Genomic DNA, 25,505 nt, shown 5'->3' with positions numbered 1-25,505 from the left:
ACAGTTGAAGCTCATAATTTTATATGTCTTGTGATTATCTTTATCCATTTTAAGTAATTAATTTTTGTTCATCACTTGTTTTCCCATATTTATTATACTGTACAAACCTGCGGTAAGATACCCCACAAGGCCATAAATTCTCATCCATAAATATCGATAATTTATCCTTAGGTATCATAAACTTGTACCCTCCGTAGTCTTTTTTAAATTTCATATTTACTTTCTCTAATTGCACGTCAACACCGGTCTTGCTCATAATATAATTAGAAATATCTTCCGTCATGCAATTAATATCAACATTATATATATAAAACGGTATTCTCGTATTTGCCGCTTTAAATGTATTGTAATGACTATCCGCTTTTCCCGTCATTGCAGTGAATCTGTTCTTATTACGCCTTCGTTGCACCAGGACCCAGTCATCATTTTTGCAAATTTTCCCATTACTTGCACTAGTACTCGAACCCGCTACCTCCGAAGCCCGAGGCGCGCGCGCAGCCGCCTCAGCATATGAGTTGCTGCTAGGCTGACTCACCTCGGTTCTCGCCGGGCGCGATGTTACACGTACAGGCGACACCGCCGATCGCCTACCTCCAGAACCGTTTTCTCCGCTCAGCCGCTCAGTTGGACGCGAAAGTGAGAGGCCACTATGACATGTTACCTTGCGTGCGAGCGAATCAGATGACAGTAAGTGAGCCACCGGGCGTTGAGTCTTTGTGTTGTCAATGCAAGAAGTATGAATGATATCCGTTGAATCGGTTTGAAATTCTTCCGTTGAAATATGCGGAAGACCAACTGGACTACTATTGCAATCAAAACTGTCTTGTAAAATAGCAGCCCCTCTCTTTTTGTTTCCATATATCTCCGAAGTTTGATTTAAAACCATTTCTTTTGTAGCATAGTTTTCTTTTATAAACAACACATTATCTTGCAGTTTAATAATGTCCCTTAACAATCTCGTGGCATCTATATGGTCAAATGTGACCGGGGGAAGACGATGTAAGTCCCTTGCCACAAAAATAGGTACCAAATCAGGGTCTGTTTCTTTGATCACACATAGAATATCTTCCATATCTCGCTTACTTTTTCCTTCACCTTTTCTATGTACCCTTCGAGTTGTAGTTTGTACAGACTCGAAAAGTAATTTTTTCGCCTGTGTGATTTCATCAGTCGTGAACGCAGTAGAACACAGACGAAGTATACTGTCTTCATCCATTACATCAGCTTTATTTTGCACAAAAGCCAATAGCTCACAAATAACTATGTTACAGTTATTACACTTCACGATATCCATATTGATGGACTGACCACGCGGAACGTGAACGTGAACGTGTGGTTGTGGCCTTGATGCCAAGGCCACAACCACATTCCTAAACCTATTCAACCCCATCTGCCATTTTGTAAAGGTCTCTGTATCCCCTTGAATCCCTTTGCTAAAATAAACTTTTCTGAAGATTCAGTCCTGCTTGCCATCGGCTTTAATATCTTTATATTCTTATAAAACCTTGCTAAATCCATTTCTAGTATAGGAACTTCTTTTCCATCCCATACTTTAAATAGTAAATTTCCTTCTCTTTTTGTCACAAGTGCTGCAAATCTGATAGCCATGTAACAGAGACCAATTATTCTATCTTTATCCAATTCCCGGACACCTGTTGCACTGGGAGCCATGTCAGAGAGAACTAGATCAACTTGTTGGCCATTTAAAACTTCTACAACTTTGTCATGTGCTTCAATTGTAGAGAAATCCATGTTATTTAGTATTGTTGCTCCCTGTTGAAAAAGAGGTTGTATGGAACAACTACTATACATATTGATGCTTGAAAGGCAAACGTGACTAAGCGACAATGTGTGAACTTTACAGTAGACTAATTTAAAGTTGAAACACCTGAAAAAATTCTATTTTAACGAATCTAGCTGTAGGATTGAAATGATATTAATAGACCTAAAAATATTTTTTTTTGCACATCGAATATGGTTATTGCCTATCATGTATGTACAAAGCAGTTATTGTCGCTTAGTCACATTTGCCTTTCAAGTGTCGATATATTATAATTACTTGTGATTATGTGAAGTACTGGGTACAGTGGGAATTCAATTTCTTATTTAGTTTTATTTCCAAGAATATAAGTAACATGATATGAAAATGTAGATAAGGATCCACAAATAATTTTAAATTACCTGAATAGGAAAAATCTGAAGTTTATCAATTGACAAGACTGTTCCCTTGGGCTTACTAGGATCTGCACCATCCGCATTTGTTTTCTGAACCGCCACTTGCGTCCAAGAACCGGGACATGCTCCAAGATCAATAACAGCTAGGCCAGGTCTCAATATATTGGTTCTTTCATTCATCTCCAATAATTTGAAGGCACTGCGACATCTGATGTTTACAATTAATGATTATTCATTTTCTTGAAATATTTACTAGAGAAAATGTGACTCTAAATAGCTTAATCTATCATTAAGTAATGCTGGTACTTCACACCTATCAATGTTATCATGCTATTATAAGAAAACACAATATTACACAGGATTTAAGTATAGATTGGTTGTTGATAAGTTTCAACTTAAACTTACCTATAGTTGTATATCTTAGCTTTCTCTACATAAGGATCAGCCTTTTGACGACTCAGCCATTCTTGTGAACTTTTAAATCTTTTTAGACAATTCACTAAGAAGCACATTCTCGTGTAATTCAATTTGATATGCGTCACTTCTCGATGCGAACAAAGCATTGTGATTCCGTCTTTGTTATTAATGCAAAACCCAATTAATATATATTTATATCACGATATTTCAGTGATGCACAAGCACAAAGTTTGTTGTTCTCCTTCAAAAATTCAATACAGGTTAGCACTAAGTTAGATCTTCAGACTTCAATCATCAATGGTACCGTACCTTATTATTTTCGTTTCTATTTCGTTTTCTGTTGTGAATTTACATACATACATTATTCACCATAGATAGGTAATATTTGATATTAATCATTAATTTTCCTTTACATACCATTTCCCTTTTCCTTTACACTGAGAATAATCTATGTCCTTTACCCTTTTTTTAAGGGATTTTATGACCTGGTAACTAAGACTTTTAGGTCAAATCTCTTTTTATTTGGCGGGAACGCGAAGAGTAAAGTTATGTGTGAATTGTTTTATTTTGTCTATTTAGTGTTTCTTCAGGTATAAATATATAATAACGGTGGTTTATTAACTGTTTAATATCTTTGAAAGTGCACAAATGTGGGAAAATGAAGCAAAGTCGCTGGACGTATTATAACTTCTTGGGATCCTCCAAAAAGTCCACTGAAAAAGTCTCAGTAAATAATAATAATTTTTTACTTTTTGGCGGGAACGCGTGAAGTGAAGTTGTGTGATTTGTTTTATTTTGTCTATTTAATGTTTCTTCGGGTTTAAATGTGTAATAACGGTTGTTTATTAACTGTTTAGTATCGGTGAAAGTGCTGAAATGTGGGAAAATGAAACAAAGCTTTAATTAATAACAGTTTATGAATAATAAAAAACGTAGGAAACTTAATCAATATTAGCATGAAATTAAATGAAATGAGATGAGATGATATGGGATGAAATATAATCTCAGTAAATGACCATCATCATTGTGATGGTCTGTTAGAACTGGCCTTCTTAGTATATGTAACCATCATAAGTTTATATTAAGAAGAATAGTTGTTGCCTAGCAACAATTAGTTAGTCGTATAATTTTATGTAAAGAATAAAAAAGCCAGTATGTACATCCGAAGAACTATGTTTCATTATTTAACATAATTACCACAGGTTATGGGCCCAGGTACCGTTATATAAATATATAAATAAGTATTTGGATTATATATATACTGGCGACCATGCAGTCCACAATACAAAAATTGCGTGGACAATCCAATTATGGAACATGGGCATTCGCGACGCAGATGTTCCTCACAGATTGTGATCTATGGGACTGTGTAAGTACAGACACACTTGATACTCCTGAATTAAAAAAGAGAGATAGTAAAGCAAGAGCAAAAATATGTCTACTCTTGGAAGAAAACATTTTCCCAATTGTTACCGGTGCCGTAACGGCAAAACAAACATGGGATGCGTTAGAAAAGGCCTACGCCGATGGCGGACTGCTAAGACGACTCACTTTATTAAGAAAATTATTTAATTTGAAATTATCATGTTTCGCAAATATCGAAGCATACATCAATGAAGTGCAGGCGACAAGTCAGGCTTTACAGCGAATCAAATCAGGACTGGATGATGAATTCATTGGGATCATAATGTTAGCTGGGTTGACCGAGGAATACAATCCTTTGGTGATGGCGTTGGAACATTCTGGAAGGAAATTAACTTCAGAAGCGGTCATATCTGCTCTAATGAAGGAAGGACAGCGCAAGCAGCCGGCAGTTGAAATGGATTCTGTGTTAGTGTCTAATAACGAAAAACCTAGTAGTAGTGCGAAAAAGGCAATAATATGTCATTTTTGTAAAAAGAAAGGTCATTTTAAATGGCAATGTAAATTTTATAAAGATAGGGATAAGAAAGGTAATGCAAATGTATGCGTAGCTCAAAATGAGACTAATGATTTTATTACCTTACTCTCTAGTATGAGAAAGTCGAGAAATTGGATTATAGATTCTGGGGCAACATCTCATATGACATCATCAGATAATGTTTTAGTAAATGCTAAAGGTGGTTACCGAAAGTATATAACTACAGCTAATAATGAGAAAATATTATCTAAGGTAAAGGGTGATGTATTGATGCCTAATTATAAGTTAAAATTTGAGAATGTTTTGTACATACCAGATTTGATAACCAATTTACTTTCTGTTAGTAGTATTTGTAAGCATGATTGTACAGTTGTTTTTGATAAACATTCTTGTAAAGTTTACAAATCTGGAGATGTATCCTTAGTGGGAAAAACTATTTTAGAAGCACCTTTAAAAGATGGGCTATATGTAGTAGACCGAGATGACAAGGCATTGGTTACTAAAGACATTAATTCGCCTGATAACGATCAATATAAGTTATGGCATAGGCGTTTAGGTCATTTATCACCAGCTCTAATGAATAAATTAAGAGGGTTAGTTGATGGCTTTACCTTGAATGAATTTAGTAAGGAACCATGCGTCAGTTGTTGTAAAGGTAAACAGTGCGTAAAAAAGTTCCCAAAAAGGAAGAATAAAAGAGCTAAGGATATATTGGAGTTGATTCACACGGACTTAGCTGGACCCATGGAGGAAGAGACATGGGGTGGTGCTCGATATTTTCTTATCTTTGTTGACGATTTTAGTCGGAAAGTTATGGGATATATGTTGAAATCCAAAACAGAAGTATTTGCTAAATTTAAGGAATTCAAGGTGTTTGTGGAGAATCAAACTAATAAAAAGATCAAAAAATTGCGTAGCGATAATGGTACTGAATATATAAACTATGAATTTCAAAGCTTTCTACGAGCTAATGGTATCCATCATCAGACTTCAGTGGCACACACTCCGCAACAAAATGGAGTGGCAGAGCGTACAATTCGTACTGTAATTGAAAAGGCACGTTGTATGTTGCAAGATAGTGGTTTGTCCAAAAAATTTTGGGGAGAAGCTGTGTTAACAGCTATGTATTTAAAAAATAGGTCTCCAACCATGGCTATCTCAGACAAAGTTCCTGAAGAAGTGTGGTCAGGTGAACGAGTGGATATCACCAATCTCAAGGTTTTTGGTAGTAAAGCTCAAGTACTCATTAAGGAAAACAATAGAAGGAAATTTGATTCAAAGTCAAGGGAACTAATTATGATTGGCTATAGTTTGAATCAAAAAGGCTATCGTTTCGTGGATATTAAGAATCCAACTCGGCTAATAATCGCTCGGGACGCAGTATTTTTTGAAAATGTTCAGAATTATGGAAAAGAAACCATTCATCTGGAGTATGTGGATAGTGCGCAGAGCAATGAGGTTTTAGTAAATAATAATTATCATTCGGTAATGCCTCAGGTTCCTGTACATATAGGAGATCCTGATGCAGTGGGGGAATTGGGAATGAATACTCCTGATCCAACCTCCTCTACAAATGATCCAAGCACCTCTACAAACGAACGTCGTTATTCAAAGAGGATTAGACGTCCCAAAATACAAGAAGATATGATCTATAATTTTTTGATTACCGAGGGATCAGATCCTAAGTCAGTTGAGGACGCATTGGAACGTTCGGATCGAGAGTTATGGCACACAGCCATGTTAGATGGATACAATTCGCTGATGCAAAACAAAAACAGTGAACAGAATTAAACTTAATAAATGTATAAAACTTATGTGGTTAAGTGGGGGTGTTAGAACTGGCCTTCTTAGTATATGTAACCATCATAAGTTTATATTAAGAAGAATAGTTGTTGCCTAGCAACAATTAGTTAGTCGTATAATTTTATGTAAAGAATAAAAAAAGTCAGTATGTACATCCGAAGAACTATGTTTCATTATTTAACATAATTACCACATGGTCATTTACTGAAACTTTTTCAGTGGAGTTTTTGAAGGATCCCGAGAAGCCACAAACGGCGATTTTGTTTTATTTTCCTCTACTTAAGCACCTTCACAGATACTAAATGTTTATTATGTCACTTTTAATACATGTTTGTACCCGAAGACACACTAAATTAACAAAATAAAAGAATTCACGCAGCTTCGCTTGAAAGCGTTTCCGACAAAAAGTCTCTTTTGAATTGGATGGAGTGTCAAACTTATTTTTGTTTCAAAGTTCACCTGAACAGGCAAAGAAAATAGTGTCATTAAAGATATATTTTTTGTAATGGAATAAAGGAAAGTAAGACAGTGGAATTTTACTGAGAACTCCACAGACTTTTTTAAGGATCTGAATGTCGTATCCGGCTATGTAAACTCATATCTACATCAGCAGACTTTCTACGTCCTTGTATTTATAGATACAACTATGCTTATATTTTTTTCCAGTATACCATGGCCCACTATATTTCTTCTATTTGGAGAAATGCTTACAAAAAGCAACCCACAACTTTAGACCCATTGGAGTATGGTTGGATTGAGCAGGACAACATATATGCCTTCAAATGGTTGGAAGGTGACCAACTTCGATAAAGATGACTCCGATGATGATGACAAATGAAGTAACTCTTTTGGCAACCTTTCATTTTCCAACCTTCTGACAACCACCACTTCTAATAGACTTAGAGCAAAATTAATCATGTATATTAACGTATTAACGAATATGAAACTGACTATGTAACTCGAAATTCACCTTGTCGCAATATCGTAGAAAATACTAATATACTAATATCAATATTCTTCGCAGTACTTTTGACCACCAAACCACATTGGTGTACTTACCCCATCCGCGTATATTTAAATATATTGCTAATCAATTCACTACAGATAAGTCTACCGTTTTTTTGGAAATAAATTGGAACTCTGTATATTGTTCCGTATACTTAATTCATTCCTATAAACGTCGGACTTCCTCCCATTAGCGTGTACTTCTGACATGTTCACTTACTGACAAAATATACTACCATTCACAGGTCTTATAATAGTGGAAGACATGTGCAGTCAATTATTATTATTATTATTATTTTATTGCCCTTGTAGGCAGACGAGCATACGGCCCACCTGATGGTGAGTGGTTACCGTCGCCCATGGACTTCGGCAATGCCAGGGGCAGAGCCAAGCCGCTGCCTACCGCTTAATACTCTCCACAAGCCTCGTTTGAAGAAGGACATGTCATAGCGCTCGGGAAACTCATTCCATAGCCGGATGGTACGTGGCAAAAAAGACCTCTGGAAACGCACTGTGGATGACCGCAGTGGCTCCAGGTAGTATGGATGAATTCTACTCTACTAATGGTAAAAACGAGATGCCGGTATCATCTCGAACAATTCCTCAGAGCACTCCCCATGGAACATACGGTACAAAATACAGAGGGAACCGAAGTCTCTCCGCAGACCCAGAGGCTCCAAACGATCCGTGAGAATGGGATTATCGACAATCCGAACGGCCCTCCTCTATATGGAGTCAAATGGAAGAAGCTGGTATTTGGGAGCCCCGGCCCAGAGATGGGAGCAGTACTCCACGCGAGGCCGGACATGTGCTTTATAAAGTCCCCAAGTATTCGTTAAAGGACTACTCGTGGAAGGTTTCAGGGATACTACTTGGAATTGTGGCACCACGACAAAGGGGTCCTTCTTCGCAGTGAACGCGCAAACTTGTCTTTAACGGGTTGAATTGAACTAAGTTCGATTCACTCCACTCGGAGATTCGCCCCGGAGAGCTCTCCACTTCAGACACAAGCTTAGATCGTCTCTCTTGCACAACGCTCTGTGATAGACTCTAATGGCCGATATATCGCGCATCCCCCGTGCCCTCATCTGCATAGCAATGCATGCCATCAATAGATGTCATTGATATACAGGATGAAAAGCGTGGGGAAGGGCACCAAACCTTGTGGAACACCAGCGTTAATGATCATGGTATCGGAGCAGCCACCGTCTAGAACGACCGTGATGCTCCGCCCATCCAAAAAGCTAGCGATCGACTTGTAGAGTCCCTTGGGGATACCGTAAGATGGTAGCTTCGACAGAAGTGCCCTATGCCAGACCCTGTCGAAGGCCTTCGTGATAAGATATTGAAGTCGTCGTGGCCTAAGCGATAAGACGTCCGGTGCATTCGTGTTGAGCGATGCGCCGGTGTTCGAATCTCAGGCGGGTACCAATTTTTCTAATGAAATATGTACTCGGCAAATGTTCACGATTGACTTCCACGGTGAAGGAATAACATCGTGTAATAAAATTGAAACCCGCAAAATTATAATTTGCGTAATTACTGGTGGTAGGACCTCTTGTGAGTCCGCACGGGTAGGTACCACCGCCCTGCCTATTTCTGCCGTGAAGCAGTAATGCGTTTCGGTTTGAAGGGTGGGGCAGCCGTTGTAACTATACTGAGACCTTACAACTTATATCTCAAGGTGGGTGGCGCATTTACGTTGTAGATGTCTATGGGCTCCAGTAACCACTTAACAACAGGTGGGCTGTGAGCTCGTCCACACACCTAAGCTATAAAAACAAAAAAAAAGAAGCTCACAGAAAGAGCCTCGCCCTTGCTCTCCAAGACTTTAGCCCACCTGTAAGTAAGGTATACGTATACAAGAAGGTCGCCGGCTGAGCGACCGTGACGGAAACCGTATTGTCGGTCATTTCAGGAGTTGTGTATTTATTACTCGCTCCATCACCTTGGAAAGCAAGGAAGTTATCGCGATAAGCCTATAGCTCGATGGGTCCGACTGGTCACTCTTCTTGGGGATAGGATGGACGTGGGTGGTTTTCCATGAAGACGGGACCCTGTTAGTTAGTACTATACGAGAGGCGATACAAACGCGTTAGCGTAGGTGTCAACTCAGGGGCGTAGGTTTTCAAAACCATTGCAGGGATGCAATCTGGCCCTCTCGACTTATGGACGTCCAGGGCCTGCAGCTCCCGCCTGACTGCACACTGTCTAAAGCAGATCTCAGGCAGAGAGCTATCACACCAGGGGATGTTGGGTGGTGTGGCGCCCCGGTCATCCATAGTGGATGATCCATAGTTCGTCGTCGTCAAATGTAGTCGTCGTGGCCTAATGGATAAAACGTCTGGTGCATACGTGTTGAGGCGATGCACCGATGTTCGAATCTCAGGCGGGTACCAATTTTTCTAATGAAATACGTACTCAACAATTGTTCACGATTGACTTCCACGGTGAAGGAATAACATCGTGTAATAAAAATCAAACTCGCAAAATTATAATTTGCGTAATTACTGGTGGTAGGACCTGTCGTGAGTCCGCACGGGTAGGTACCACCATCCTGCCTATTTCTGCCGTGAAGCAGTAATGCGTTTCGGTTTGAAGGGTGGGGCAGCCGTTGTAACTATACTTGAGACCTTACAACTTATATCAAGGTGGGTGGCGCATTTACGTTGTAGATGTCTATGGGCTCCAGTAACAACATCAGGTGGGCTGTGAGCTCATCTACTCATCTAAGCAATAAATAAATAAATAAATAAATAAATAAAAAAAAGTTCGAGGCGAAGAATTTGACCAGAACGTCAGCCTTCTCTTTCGCACTATGGGCCAGACTGTCATCGACTTTACGTAGTGGTGTAGTGGTGGGAGACAAGACCTGCAGAAGTCGCCTTCTGCAGCCTTAGCCAGCGATCAGAAAGCACGGCTCCCAGAGGTATAGCCTTTCAGTCGCTTACCAATTTTGGCAACGTTCTCCGAATTCGCCTTGGCAATAGTCCTCATATAGGATCTAGAGGTGGCGTTAAATTTCCACCTCTCCTCCGAAATGTCGGGGTCCTGGCATCTCCTAGCATCATTCCATGCCGCGTATGCGGACCGCTTGAGGTGTGCAGCATCCCTGCTAGGTTTATTATACCAGGGTTTGCTGCGACCCCCAACGGGCACCTCAGAAGAAGGAATGAATAATTCCATCCCCTGAACCACCACGTTTTCAAGCCGGTCTGCACAGTCGTCAGGATCATCGGAGGAAAAGCAGAGGCGCCCCCATGGGTAGGATGCGTAAAATTCACGCATTCCGTCCCAATCTGCTAACCTGTACCGCCAAACTCTTCGAAACCCGGTCATCATTCGACGACTAGGGCGAGAGAGTGGTATCGCAGTACGGATATGGCAGTGATCAGACGATCCAAGTGGAGCGTTGACCACCACACTGTATCCAGCTGGGTGAGATGTCAGCAGAAGGTCCAACAAAGAAGGCTCGTGCCTCTCAATGTCTGGGACACGGATGGGCTGTGTCACCAGCTGATGAGGCCGTAGAACAAAGCGAAATCATAGGCTGCCCGACTCGGGAGGTCAGTGGTTCTGGACCCCAACCACTCGTGGTGATGAGCGTTTAAGTCACCAAGGACCACCACCTCCGCAGATGGGCACTGCTCAAGCAGCAAGACGTAACCTTTTTTTATTTTATTTTTGTGTGTTTGTGGTATTTAATACGCTTTTATTAGCTTCAGACGTATGTATGTTTGGAACGGAATCTTTGAACATGATTTTCAAAACGCCGGATTAACTCAAAATTTGGTATACTTATTAAGGACCGATGACAATTCAATATTAAAACAAAATTGAAAACATTGAAATTCAACTAAAAAAGAAAAAATAATAGTTTAAAAAAACTAACAAAATACGCTTTTATAGAAACCCAACTAAAAAATAGAAAATAAATTTTAATAAATTTGAAAAATAGTGTAAGAAAATATGATTTTATTGTAAAAAAAGCGTGCAGTGTTTCATATGCGGGAGGAAATGTTCCACTTTTCTCCCTTGGCGCACAATGTACTAATTTGTGAATGTACTTGAATTAACATTAGAATTCAATGTGAAATTCGCTCTTTTTTCAAGATTATTTTCGTCACAAATTTCTGTTGCCACCTGTACCTGCAGATTTAGTTATGTTTAAGACCTTGAGTTTAAATAATTTATTTGTTAAGAATGTGACAGGAGGCAGCTAGCACACTGCCATATTAGAAAATCATATCCAAATACCTATTTTATTATTAATAATAATAATAACATATTAATTATTTATTATAATTTAGTATAATCATAAAGTCTTGGTTCAGAAGTGTTGAAAAATCTGAAATTAATGTTTCGAACATCATAATCAGAAAACGAAAGAGACTTGTTATGACTATTCGATTCTTGATTTTCGCTATATTTATAGCGAATATATTATAGTAATAACAGTTATAGTAAATATGATTTTTGTTATCTTAAGAATCAAAATCCGAAATAAGGTGTCACCGGTGACACCTAGTAATCTGCAAAGTTTCAGTGTCACAGGAATTTGAGGGTGATTTATTTCTTCTACACAAGAAATCTTAGCGCATAAACAGCGACTAGAATACTATAATGCCGGCTGTTATAATATTATCCGTTTCTCGTTTGCTTTTAATCCATTTTGATTATAAACAAAAGAGAATTAACCACTAATTAATCTGTAGAAGTAAACCTAGATGAACCTAGCTTGATAATTACAGTCACATTCATCAGGTGTATAATGATCATATAATATATGGTATAATTGCAAATATGACACCAAAAAAACTTTTTTAGTAAAAAAAATATCAATATCAATGTACCGACCGTAATACCGAAATAATTACTAGTACTACTATTAATAAGTGGGTTACACCCACGACACGCACGTTTACATAGTTTTGTATAATTTGAATCCGAAGTGAATAGTCAGCAACGTCACGTTGTTCACAAGCGAAATTTCGAGCTGGCTGGCGACGCCAAATCATCGGTATGGTAAAAGCCAATATACAGCGCTACGTATACACACCCTCTGGCGGCACCACTCGACACTGCGATATGCTTTTCCAAACGTTTCTGAGGCAATTTGGTGACCATCTCAAAAATTGATATAGTAACCATAACTCCATCTACAGTTGAATGGTGTAAAAAATATTGAGAAACAAAGTGGCGACCGCATATTGGTCGCCAAATGTCGGTGGTCGCCACTTTAAATGTACTTTTGTGTTCATTGGATGCCAAAAGTGTTGCAGGATATATATATATATATATACATATACATATATATATATATATCGTAATGCATGCATGATACATTTTTTACCTGATTTACTTAACACTTTTAAATTTTGTCTTGACGAAATAGAAATAAAAATATAAAAATGAGGAATTGATTTATTTTTTTATCAGCATTATAGCATATTATTTATAATTCTTCTATAAAAAAATCATTTTTTTTTATTTTTATTTTATTGCTTAGATGGATGGACGAGCTCACAGCCCACCTGGTGTTAAGTGGTTACTGGAGCCCATAGACATCTAACAACGTAAATGCGCCACCCACCTCGAGATATAAGTTCTAAGGTCTCAGTATAGTTACAACGACTACCCCACCCTTCGAACCGAAACGCATTACTGCTTCACGGCGGAAATAGGCGGGGTGGTGGTACCTACCCGCGCGGACTCACAAGAGGTCCTACCACCAGTAATTACGCAAATTATAATTTTGCGGGTTTGGTTTTTATTACACGATGTTATTCCTTCACCGTGGAAGTCAATCGTGAACATTTGTTGAGTACGTATTTCATTAGAAAAATTGGTACCCGCCTGCGGGATTCGAACACCGGTGCATCGCTTCAACACGAATGCACCGGACGTCTTATCCTTTAGGCCACGACGACTTCAAAAGTCGTCGTGACCTAAAGGATAAGACTTCTTTATTGTCTAACTAATAGAATATAAAAAAATACTAATTTCTGTAAATACGTTGCTAAAGTAAATCGCAAGTAAATTATATTCCTCTAAAACAGTGAACGGAAGACATAATATACATCTGGCCGGGTAGTAGCTAAGATTTTATTATATGTTGATGTGTGTACGCAATGTAGACGTCTGCCGTGATCAATATAAGTTTTTAAGACTATAATAAACAACATTGAGGCCTATAAAATCAAAGGCAGCTAAATCCAAGTCTGTCAAATATTCAGGTAAACTACAAAAATCGGCCCTAAACACGTCATTACGGATCCTCCCGATCCGTCGAAATACCTACTGCTCTTGCTAGGGCCAGTGTTAGCAACACTCCCGGTTTGAGAAACTGAAAGAACTTTGTTCGAATAGCTACGATATTCTTTATTTTAAAGCAGATTTATAAAGAATAAGAATATTACTAATAATCTGAATTTTAAATGATAAAACTTCGTTTATTAGTACTTAGTAGAGTAAAAATAAAAATTTTGAACTGAATTTGTTAGAGATTTAGCTGCATTTGTTATAACATGAAAACACTAAAGTGTGTCCAACTAACTAAACAAGATAGCGCCATTGTCAATCCATTTTACGACAATAAGGCGTTTAGCTGCCTTTGATTTTATAGGCCTCATATATCAATGGCAAATCTGGTCAATTACATTCAAATTTTGATTTTTTTTTATCATTTTAAAAGTTGTCTGCCCCAAAGTAAAACGCGCGATAATGGTCTGCCATTCTTATTTTCCGATAATAATAATCATATATTTTCAAATTTCAAAACGGCAGACGTGGTCAAATTGATTTAAAATCCGTCAAAAATCGTTACCTATCCTACCTGAGCGCTCGGCGCGTCGACCACTTTGAGCTTAGTGAGTCCCCACCTCATGCATGGTAGGTATAGGGGTCTCAATGAACAAAAATTCAGGTCTGTTCAAATACGTTGTTTTAAAATCTTTCCACTTTCAGCGAACACCTTAAAATATACTGAAATGGTGCTGCTTAGTTCTACCCTCCATAATATTTAGCTAAATTTGGTTTCCATGTCAATGAAGATGTATTTCAATAAAATGAGTTAATTGGTATGGGTGATTTTGCGGCTACTAATTTCTTACCTTTCATTTTTCTCATAAGCTATGCCACTTTCAGAAAAAAATCATATATAATATATATTTGCATTAAGCTTAATACATTGAGAGGTTCTTATTTATTATGATGGAACGTTTTTGATGAAAAATTGTTAAATATATAAAAACACATAGGTTTGTAACACAATCATAAAGTAGCAAACGAAAGTTCCAAAAGAAACAGTAATGACATGATGATGAAAATAATACGGAAGACAATGATTCTGAATATCTAGAGTAGGAAAATGAATGTGTATAATAATAGTACAATTTAGAATCACGGACGCAGAAAAAAGTAATATGCGCGTTCCTCTACCGACACGCAGTTGAACATAGATTGGATAGGAATTATCTAAATAAAATACCTGGTAATTCTGTTAGTGTAAACTTTAATCAAAATATGGAATTCGAGATTCTAAATACTGTTACATCTAACATTTAAAAAAATAAATAAACTGCATAGCCGAAAATAGGATTTTCATATAAAAAATATGATATAAATGCAATTATTTGCTCTTAATATTAAACTTATCCAAGTTAATCTTAATATTTATCGAACCCAGGCAAAGGGAATGATTTGCTGTAGTTTTCAACTTCTTCCTTCAGATTTTCAATTTTCTTTTTGAACTCAGCATTTTCTTCAATGGCTTTATTGAAGTCAACAAGTTTCAGCCCGGAAACCTTAATGATTTCTAGACCTATTTTCAATGCTCTATCAATAAAATCGACAACTTTATCAATATCAGCTTCCTTGAGACCTCTTGTGGTCAACGCTGGTGTACCTGAAAGTTATAAAACATATATTATCAGTATCAATCATAAAAAAATAGAAACATAATAAACTGGAAGTGCGTTGATACAATTGTGATTATTTCAAAACGACAAAGACAATCAAGACTTAAGATTTTAGAAGTCTTGCAAAAAGTTTACCTAGAAATTAATGATAGAATTGGTGGTTATTGAGAAATAAATAAATTTAAAGTATTCAGATGCAGTAAAGTTTTTTATATAGCTCTCTAAAATAATTTTATCATGAATGCATTCAGTATTGAAATCTCATTATCATTACATTTATGATATGTCTTTACATATGTTTTTGTGACCTTCTGTGTGTATAAGACAAGATATACTTTGTACTTATTACTTATTTGATTAGAGTCTCGTGTGATCTTGGGGGTGTATTGTACACCTATAGGTATCAGCGTCTAGGATAGAGCCGTGATAAAATAAAATTTGTAAAAAATTACAACGCCTGACGTCAAAGCGTCCTAACGCCGCGAGAGAGCGTTGCGTACTTATAGCGCTGGGGCTCTGTTTGACGGTATGTTACCATAGTAGTACAACACATCTCGGCGTCATAGCGCTGCGTCAGTTTAGCGTTCTGATGCGCGCTAATTACGCGTTCTGTTTGACGAAGCCTTTAGTTAAGGCTGTGTCCGAGTGAATGTGTATTAAAATACTGGATAATGCCGGAAAAATTGATAGAAATAGTTAGAAAATACCCATACTTATACAATGCCATATCTGAATCACTCGACATCTCAATACTTCTAAATTTTCACACTGCTATCGAAAGGCACTATGATTTGGCGAATGCGTTGCGTCAAGGAGCGTTGGGCTCATCTAGTCAATTTGTGTGACGTGAAAAGAGCGCGACGTTAAAATGCAGCGCTAAGTACGCGTTCTGTTTGACGAAGCCTTTAGCGATCTGATGCGCGCTAATTACCCGTTCTGTTTGACGAAGCCTTTAGAGAGTTAAGGATGAGAACTGACCGAGTCTGATGCCGCTGGGGTTGAGCGCGCTAATGTCGCCGGGCACGGTGTTCTTGTTGCAGGCCACGCTGCAGAGCTCGAGCACGCGCTCGGCCGGCGCGCCCCGCAGCCCGACGCCGCGCAGATCCACGAGCGCGAGGTGCACGTCGGTGCCGCCCGTCGCTATAGAGTACCCGCGCGATATTAAACCCTCGCACAACCGCTGCGCGTTCTTTATCACCTGTAGCATAAAAAAAAAAAAACAACACGTAATAAAAATCAAACCGGCAAATATTATAATTTGCACAATTACTAGTGGAATGTCGTCTTGAGAGCACGGTTTGGTGGTAATTTCACCTATTTATGCCCCAAAGCATTTATGCGTTCCGTGTGCTTAGTGCGAGTTTTTTAACTTCTTCCCTTCGTTTGACACTAGGGACGCTGTTGCAGCTCGATAGAAATTTGAGTTAACTTTTACGCGATCTAGAAGTTAAAAAACTCGCACTAAGCACACTGATTTGAAGGATGGAGCAGCCGTTGTATTTTAGAACTGTGACTTAGAACTTATGTCCCAAGATGGGCAGTGGCTTTTACGTTGTTGATGTCTATGGGTTGGTTGCTACCTACGTAACATCAGATGGGACGTGAGTTCATCAGCATGAGCTTTAAAACAAGATGTTTGTTTCTTTATTTCAATGTACTAACCCAAATAGTGTTACAATCTGCGTGTTATAAGCGATGAACTTTCTAAATGAACAGAAATAAGTTATACTACTGGCACAAGAAAATAAAAAAAATAACAAAAAATATGGAAATTATTAACTAGAAAGATAGATAGATGATAAATTATACAGTTTGAAACATAATAGACAATACCGTCATATAGGTTTCGGTTTAAGCATCTGTATTTTTAATAAGACTCGTTTAAAGTATGTAAGTAACAATACCGACTCATCTTCTAAATATAAAAAAAAACAACTGTCTTTTATTAGCTTTTATTAGCTTCGGTGAAAATGACGTCAATTGGTGTGTACGTATGTTTGTAAATAACGGAATCATTTTCATTTCATTTTGACCGAATCCCAGACCTTCGATTAACTTGTCAATTTGCACAAGCATCGAGGACCGATGACAAAACAACAATTTTATAACTTCCCTTCTAATAGGCTGACCAGTATCAAGAACATTAAAAAAAAGGCTAGTTCTGTTTGCGCATTTTTTTTTGTTTGTTTTATACATCCTTATTGTTTAAAATTAAACGACAATTGGAAGATTATGACGATGTGAATGATGCTATCTCGCGCGTGGTACATTGGTTTAGTGTTAATAATCTGTTATTAAATAACAAAAAAACAAAATGTATAAAATTTACCACACCTAATGTTAGACAAGTAGACACTAATATCATTGTAGGTAGACACTGGAGCTTGTCGACAGTTTTTCTTGGTATAACAGTTGATTCCAGGCTGCAGTGGGGTCCTCACATATGCAAGTTAGCGAATAGACTTAGTTCTGCAGCGTTTGCGGTAAAAAAAATACGAACGTATACTGATGAAGATACGGCACGTCTAGTTTATTTCAGTTATTTTCATAGTGTTATGTCCTATGGCATTTTGCTATGGGGCAATGCTGCCGATGTCAAAACGATTTTCATCCTGCAGAAGAGGGCTATTCGTGCTATTTATAATATGCACCCGAGGGAATCCTTGAGGGACAAGTTTAAAGACATCAAAATTCTAACTTTAGCGTCCCAATACATTTTTGAAAATTTATTGTACGTGCGTAAAACATTGTAGAATTCCCCAGAGTCTGCGATTTGCATAATGTGAACACTAGGAACAAACATAGGCTTGCGTTGCCGGCGGCTCGAATTAAGAAAATAAGCAACTCTTTCAGGGGGCTGGGTGTACAACTTTTCAACAAGATCCCACAAAACGTTCAACTACTACCTGTTCATAAATTTAAGAAAACTGTCAAGGAACGTTTGTGCAACAAGGCATATTATAAAGTTAAGGATTTTTTACTAGATGGCACTACGTGGGAATGAGGCGTTCGCTCCTGGCCTTTTCATTTTTGATTATTATTATTATTTATTTGAATTGTATTTTTTTGACTTGTTTTTTCGTATACTGTAAATATGTTTTCTTGTTTAAAAAAAAAAAGAAAATAGTTGAGAAAATACAAAAAAAAAAAAAAAGCCCGCTAAGTTTGTTTCGCCGGTTCTTTTCAGGACTGTGGCTTTTTTTGGAACCGGTGGTAGAGTTAACATTTTCTTTTACATTTTGACATTCAACAAGTGTGTTTTTGATGGCATCCAAGTTGAAATAAATGATTTTGAATTTGAATTTTGAATTTACTGTACAAACCTGTTTCTGATATTCGACGAATTCAGTAGTTGTAGCTTGTTTCATGGCCGTGGCTATGGCCGCTATTGCGTGGTTGTGCGGTCCGCCCTGCAGGCCCGGGAACACAGCCTGGTTTATCTTCGATTCCAAATCGTACATGACCTTCTGTCCGTTCGCCTTGACGGACCTCACGCCCTTGCGGAAGAATATGACACCGGCACGAGGACCACGCAGCGTCTTATGAGTGGTGGTGGTCACAATATCGCAGTATTCGAACGGGCTCGGTATTACACCTATACATCAAAATTATAACAATAGTTTTATAAAGTTGAAGCATGTTTCCTTATGCATCATTTCGATTCAACGTTTATCTTAACATTTTCAAAGACATGACGGTTTGCTTCGAGGCAGAGAGAGACAGAATGATCGTTCATATCCACGTATTAATAAAAACAATCAGGCTGTAGGACCTCTTGGGGGTCCGCACGGGTAGGTACCACCACCCCGCCTATTTCCGCCGTGAAGTAGTAATGCGTTTCGGTTCGAAGGTTGGGGTAGCCGTTGTTATATTTTTATATATTATATTTACTAACAACCACACCACGTTAACCGGTCCCGTGATAAGTTCGTAAAGAACTTGTGTTACAGGTACCAGATAACGGATATAAATGTAAGATTTTTATTATACACATACATATATTTAATATACATCCATAACCCTGGAAAAGACATTTATATTTATCATACAAATATCTTCCCTTGGCGGGATTCGAACCCGCGACCCCCTTGTGTAGTGACCATGTCACTTACCACTACACCAGACGGCCGTTAAAACTATACTGAGATCTTAGAACTTATATCTCGAGGTGGGTGGCGCATTTATATTGCAGATGTCTATGGGCTCCAGTAACTACTTAACACCAGGTGGGCTGTCAGCTCGTCCATCCACCTAAGCAATAAAAAAAATATGCGATAAAAACAATTCAAATATAAACTTTTTTAAATTGGCTTTGAGCAGACTGCACCTGCTGATTAGTGGTCACTGACGCTCATGAATATCAGAAATTCTAGGGGCATTGCCAAGCCGCTGTATACCGCTTACAATTGTCCTTAAGCCTCGTACGAAGGACAACATGTCATAGCGTTCAGGAGAAGTTTATTGAAAAGCCGGATAGTGGCAAAAAAATATGAAACTCATTGCAGATGAACGCAGTGTTTCTATGTGGAAAGAATGAGATTTACTCCAGTGCGTTGGTAAAAATTAAATAAAGGGATCATTTCAAACAATTTTACAGAACACTTCTTCCAGCCGCACATACCGCGCGCCCCCTAGACGTGGGAGCACGTAGGAGGTTCGAAAAACACAAAAAAAGGACGTGGACATTTTTTTTCTATTGCTCAGATGAATGGACGAGCTTCACAGCCCACCTGGTGTTAAGTAGTTACTGGAGCCCATAGACATCTACAATGTAAAAGCCGCCACCCACTATGAGATATGAGTTATAAGGTCTCAGAATAGTTACAACCGCTGCTCCACCTTTCAAAACCGAAACGCATTACTGCGTCACGGCAGAAATAAAAGGAAATCTTGCATTACCTGATTCCTAAATGTGTCACATTTCATGCAGGTGAATCCTAATTGCGTTGCGTTATTCAAACATAACTGTTTATTATTATCTGCGATTGAATCATCAGTACCATTCACCACTGTATACATTGAGATGCCCTATACATCGCCTATGCCAAATATGTAAGTACAAAAAAGTGTAAAACTAATCTCAGCGGTCATTGCCTATTTCAAGCTCTAACTTTTACGTATTACAATTATCTATAAATTGTAACTGATGCATTCGTTTAAAACATACCATATTGATTACCTATTTTACACTCTGTAATCATGTTTTTAATAAACGTGATGCAATAAATAACATTATCTTCATTGTCATTGTGACAAAACAACATGACCTTAACAATAAACAGTTTAACAAAACTAATTACTTATCTGTTTTAGTAGCTATTTTTAATTTATTATTTATCGGCTTTTTATATCGAGTAACTAGGCACCCGAATTTTACGACACCAAGTTAAATCATTTGTTTTCTCAGTGATAAGAGGTAGAACCTGTTAAACCCCACTTAAAAATCCCTAATACCTAACTTGAAAGTTAAAATGTTATAACAATAACAATAACAATAAAAATAAAACTAAAAACAACTACTTTAAGAGTGGTAGCTTATAAAAGGAGTAGGAATCTCCGATCGCTCTAGGCAGCTCAACTTATTTCTTGTCCGTTCGTGATTACTTTAATAAACTATTTCTTATTTTATAACTTAACCATTAAGCTACAATTGCCAGGAATCATTAAACAGACACATGATGTGTTAATAAGAGTAAGGTGCTGATATTCACCTGCAGCAACCAGTCCAGATACGTGAGCCATATCAGCCATCAGATAAGCTCCATTTGCGTCTGCGATCTCACGGAACCTCTTATAATCGAGACATCTTGAGTAACAGCTCATGCCAGCGATGATCAAACGAGGCTTGAACAACTTCGCTGTTTCTGCTAGTTTGTCGTAATCAATTAATCCGCTTTTAGGATCTACCTGCAGAACAAATATAATTCAGTATTACAAAATTAAATAATTTTAATTAGAACTGCATATTCTAAGAAGAATTCGTATTTATGTGTAAGTGGCTGTATTATAATAATATGTGAGAGATCACATTCGAGAGTTGTTATTGGCATAAATAGTGGACAGGTCCTATGACGCACTTGATGCCGACTGATTAATGTCGCTCATGGATAACAAAAATACCTATTTCTAGGGCCTCTTGAAAGCACTTGGAGAGTTCACTCCACAACATTATGGTACGTGGCCAAAATGAGCTTTTGCAACACGCTGTACCTATATGAAAGAGACAGATTCATATAGAAAGCACTGTGCTTCGGCAACGATTTACACGATAGCTTTCACTGAAAACGTAGGGTCTGGGCCACAATACAACTTAAGGTATACAGTGTTTCTTTTGCTATTTAAGTTTTAATATATACTAAATATACTTTGGAAATTTACAGGCAGGCAACTAAATAATTTAATTAATATCTTAATAGTTGACAACCGAATATGTGTTTTCTAATTCAAAGTCATTGAATTGAAATCGATTAAAAATTTCGTTTTTTATTAGGTACGTAAATTTATATGAAGTTACTACTAGCTATTTATTGTTATTATGAATGTTGAAATATTTAAATAAAATTACACAAACATGTATTTTAAATGATATTACGTCAAGCGGGTGTGGCATTGATGTCAATATTTATTAGTATCGTTATCAGTTAATAACATTAATTTAATGTAAATATTATTCTTAAATCAAACGCTTTATAGATGCAGAGTTTAGTTCGTAATTACTTATTATATATTTAAACTTCTTTTACGCATTTGTAATTTCGTTCCTAATATTTTGAGATCGGCCAAAAACAAAATTACTAAGTAAATAACACATTACATCGATTGACGTCGTTTTCATTCACATTAGCATTCATTACGATTACAGATATTTTGTATTTTGTTAGATTAAAAATAAAATAAACTATGGTATAAATACTTACCTTATATGGCATGCTTTCAAAGAATATTGACGTAGCAGATATTTTTTTAGTAGCAGTAAAGAAACCATGGGTGAGATGTCCACCGTCAGGTAAATCTAACCCCATTATCCTGCCATGGGGTTCGACAATGCCGGTATAAACGGCAAAGTTCGCCGGAGAGCCTGGTAATAAACAATTCGTTATGTACCTACATGCGATAAATTCGAATTTAAAATTTTTTTATTAAATGAACACAAATAATTTATATCTAATAAAATGGAAATATTTCCTGACATATTACTTTCAAATGCACCAAGTTTTACCGCAATCAAGAATCATTCACATTAAATGACATAAAAATCGTATAAGTTTTGGTAGGTTTTGATAACTTTAGTGTAAATGTAAAAAAGAAAAACCTGAATATGGCTGTACATTGACGCCCCATTCTTCCGATTTTAATCTGTATGCTTCCAGAGACCTGTTCTGTGCCAGTATCTCTATTTCATCAATATATTCATTCCCCCCATAGTACCTGGAATAGAAAAATACTTTACAAAACGTCTATGACTAGGCCATGAAATAAACTAAACATATAATTATATTATTTAGGTTTGTGGTATACACAACACAGTTTGCACATATTATGCCTTATTTATTAGTTGGAGTGTTAAGTAAAAAATGATACTAAAATGTCATCCCAGGAATATCACTATCTATCATTCATGTTCTGGCACTCTGGGTTGCTATATTGTAAGGAAATTTAAGTATTTCCTTTCCTTCAATAGTAGTAGTTTGGATTCACCCTAGACAAACTTAGTACAGTACAACTGCTTCCCCATCCTTCATATGGAAATGAATTACTGCTTTACGTCAAAAATAGGCAGGATGGTGGTACCTACCTTTGTGGACTCACAAGATGTCCTGCCATCAGTAATTATTAATTTATACTACTATGAAGCAAATATTTCTGAAAGTTATGGGTATCTAAAATGAAGTATGATCACGAGGACTAAAGGCTGTTGCAGTAAAAGATTAAGGTAATTGTAATAAAGCTTCACCTCTTAAAAACTGAAAACTATGATGATGTATTTTATTAAATTCTTAAATTCGAGTGTGCGATAAAAATGTTCAGTTTATATAGAAATTGTTGGAATACTTAGTAAAGTTTCAAATTGTAAATGTTATGTTACTTGAGAGAACAATGGTACGATGTTAACTGTCAAATCAAACAATGCTTTTGCTTCCATAACAATTGCCAAACAGGAAATTATTAACGAGGTTAGGAAATATTCTCAAATACAGAAGAAAGAAACAATATTTGGCTTCAACAAATAAAAATTCAGTCCATTGATAACATTTCATCAATATAATAAATGTTAATAATGTTATAATGTTGATGTTTCAGCACATTTACAAAAGAATAAGCAGAATTACTTCTCACCGTTGATTGGGCATGCCTTCAGAATATTTGTTATGAAGACATGAACTCAGGCACTGAAGTACAGGAACTGATGTAAAATTTTCTGATGCTATCATCTCTAGTCCAGCTCGTTGACGGTCCTTTTCTTTGACGATAATATCGAAAAGTTCAGGATCAGCCTCCCAGAGGTTGCTATTTAGTAACTTGGCGCTCATTTTTGTGGAACTAATGTATCTTTTCGCAGCGAATGTCTGCAATTAATAAATATATTTAGCAGTCAATCACTAACAACATTCAGACGTATTCTGACTTTGACGTAGGTTTGTTCGCAGTCTTATTGCTAAATGGTTAATATATTGTGGAGAAACTCTGACCTCAAACAGATAACAGGCCGATAACGCAATCGCGAGCAGTTGATTGCTCTCTACGATACGCAGTTTCTTAACTTTGTAAGAAAACGTGCGTTTTTTTAACACTATGAAATTAGTTAATTATTATGTTTCTAGACATTACTATGAACTGTTCAACATATCAGTAAGAACGACGCAATCGTCACTAGTGTAAAAAAATTAAAATAATTTGATTGACTTTAAAATAATTTGAATATTGAATGAAATAAAACTTAACCTATACTTTCTAAGTTGTGTAGTGGAAGAGCGCAAAAGTAACTTAACCAAACATAACCAAAAAATAACGGAAACTGTAAAACATAAAACAGCTGGTTAAGCCATCAACAATGTGGTTTACCTTAGAATTCCTTTTTCCATAAATATTGTTCGTTGTGTGTATTGCCGACGATAACGAAAATCTTCTTATTCCTCCAGTCACGAAACAAAAACATAGTTTTGTTAGTTTGTTACACATCTTGTGATATTAACTTATAGCGTAAAGACACAAATATTAAACTAAAACTGTTTTATTTTCAGACAAACAAGTAAATTTTATCGAAGCCGATAACCTAATATGAACTTTATGAACACATCTTTGACATTTCAATGACACATGTTTGACAGTTCTGTTGGGCTGCTTTATGATTGAATGAGAGTGGCATGCCGCTTTAGCGACACAAAATGCAACAGTATCCAAGATGTATAAACGCCTTGTTTGTTATAAAAAGGTGTGTGAATTTTATTGTTTGAAAACATTAAATGGTGTTGTTGTAAAAACGGCGTTTTACTGATTCGATAATATATATTTGGTCCTTATTCTAGACCGTGGTAAGTTGTTCTATTCGGTGAAGTAGCCTAGTGACGTGTCTACGCTGGCAGGTATCAAGTGGTAGGTACTATTTTAAATACGCAACTTGTATTAAACATAAAAATAGCAAAATTGAAAGGAAGACGTAATAGACTGCACAGGTAGAGATCACTACCGGCTATCCCACCTTTTTATTTTTTATTGCTTAGATGGGTGGACGAGTTCACAGCCCACCTGGTGTTAAGTGGTTACTGGAGCCCATAGACATCTACAACGTAAATGCGCCACCCACCTTGCGACATAAGTTCTAAGGTCTCAGTATATTTACAACGGCTACCCTTCAAACCGAAACACATTACTGCTTCTCGGCAGAAATAGGCGGGGTGGTGGTACCTACCTGAACGGTTGAATGACTAATTGACTGTAATTAATTTTTAGACAAGGACGGCATCCTCCGTGTCCGTGTGGGAGGATCTGCAGAGCAGATGGTGATAACGATTTCAGGCACCCTATAATTTTGAATCCAAAAGACAGATATGTCAAATTACAACTTATGCAGTATCACGTGGACTCAGCACATAATGGACGCGAAAGTGTGCTGCATGAAGTGAGACGCCGATTCAGGATAATAAATGGACGTTCGCTCTATCCATCTGGAGTTGGTTCACGATTTGACAACCAGCTCCGTGTTGATGAGCCTCAGACGGCTGATAGCGAGACGAGGCTGTCCAAGTATTATTTTCAGCGACAATGCGACTACCTTTCGTGGGGCT

General features: G+C 37.3%; 3 protein-coding genes across 5 annotated transcripts; all 3 read right to left on the bottom strand.

Moving 5' to 3' along the window:
• Nucleotides 1–49: 49 nt before the first annotated feature.
• Nucleotides 50–1,294, bottom strand: LOC119629796 (uncharacterized). The gene has a single exon (XM_038016976.1). The coding sequence runs from the start codon at nucleotides 1,292–1,294 to the stop codon at nucleotides 50–52; it is 1,245 nt and encodes a 414-aa protein (XP_037872904.1).
• On the bottom strand, nucleotides 1,097–3,072 carry LOC101741458 (rRNA methyltransferase 2, mitochondrial). The gene is made up of 4 exons (XM_004932444.5): nucleotides 2,902–3,072; nucleotides 2,581–2,833; nucleotides 2,182–2,383; nucleotides 1,097–1,773 (listed from the first exon to the last, which is right to left on the bottom strand). The coding sequence occupies exons 2-4, from the start codon at nucleotides 2,736–2,738 to the stop codon at nucleotides 1,381–1,383; spliced, it is 753 nt and encodes a 250-aa protein (XP_004932501.1). The 5' UTR covers nucleotides 2,739–2,833; nucleotides 2,902–3,072; the 3' UTR covers nucleotides 1,097–1,380.
• Nucleotides 3,073–14,793: 11,721 nt separating this feature from the next.
• LOC692975 (serine hydroxymethyltransferase) lies at nucleotides 14,794–24,613 on the bottom strand. 3 transcript variants are annotated; one of them, XM_012695747.2, is made up of 8 exons: nucleotides 24,283–24,613; nucleotides 23,557–23,786; nucleotides 22,532–22,647; nucleotides 22,137–22,297; nucleotides 20,931–21,126; nucleotides 18,543–18,814; nucleotides 16,198–16,417; nucleotides 14,794–15,206 (listed from the first exon to the last, which is right to left on the bottom strand). In XM_012695747.2, exons 1-8 carry the CDS (start codon nucleotides 24,397–24,399, stop codon nucleotides 14,968–14,970), a joined length of 1,551 nt encoding a protein of 516 aa, XP_012551201.1. In that variant the 5' UTR covers nucleotides 24,400–24,613; the 3' UTR covers nucleotides 14,794–14,967.
• Between the last annotated feature and the right edge of the window lie 892 nt (nucleotides 24,614–25,505).

This window comes from Bombyx mori, chromosome 17 (genome assembly GCF_030269925.1).
Source record: "Bombyx mori chromosome 17, ASM3026992v2".
Taxonomy (NCBI): Eukaryota; Metazoa; Arthropoda; class Insecta; order Lepidoptera; family Bombycidae; genus Bombyx; species Bombyx mori.
The sequence above is the reverse complement of the archived record's forward strand: the minus strand, read 5'-3'. Positions and strand labels throughout refer to the sequence as shown.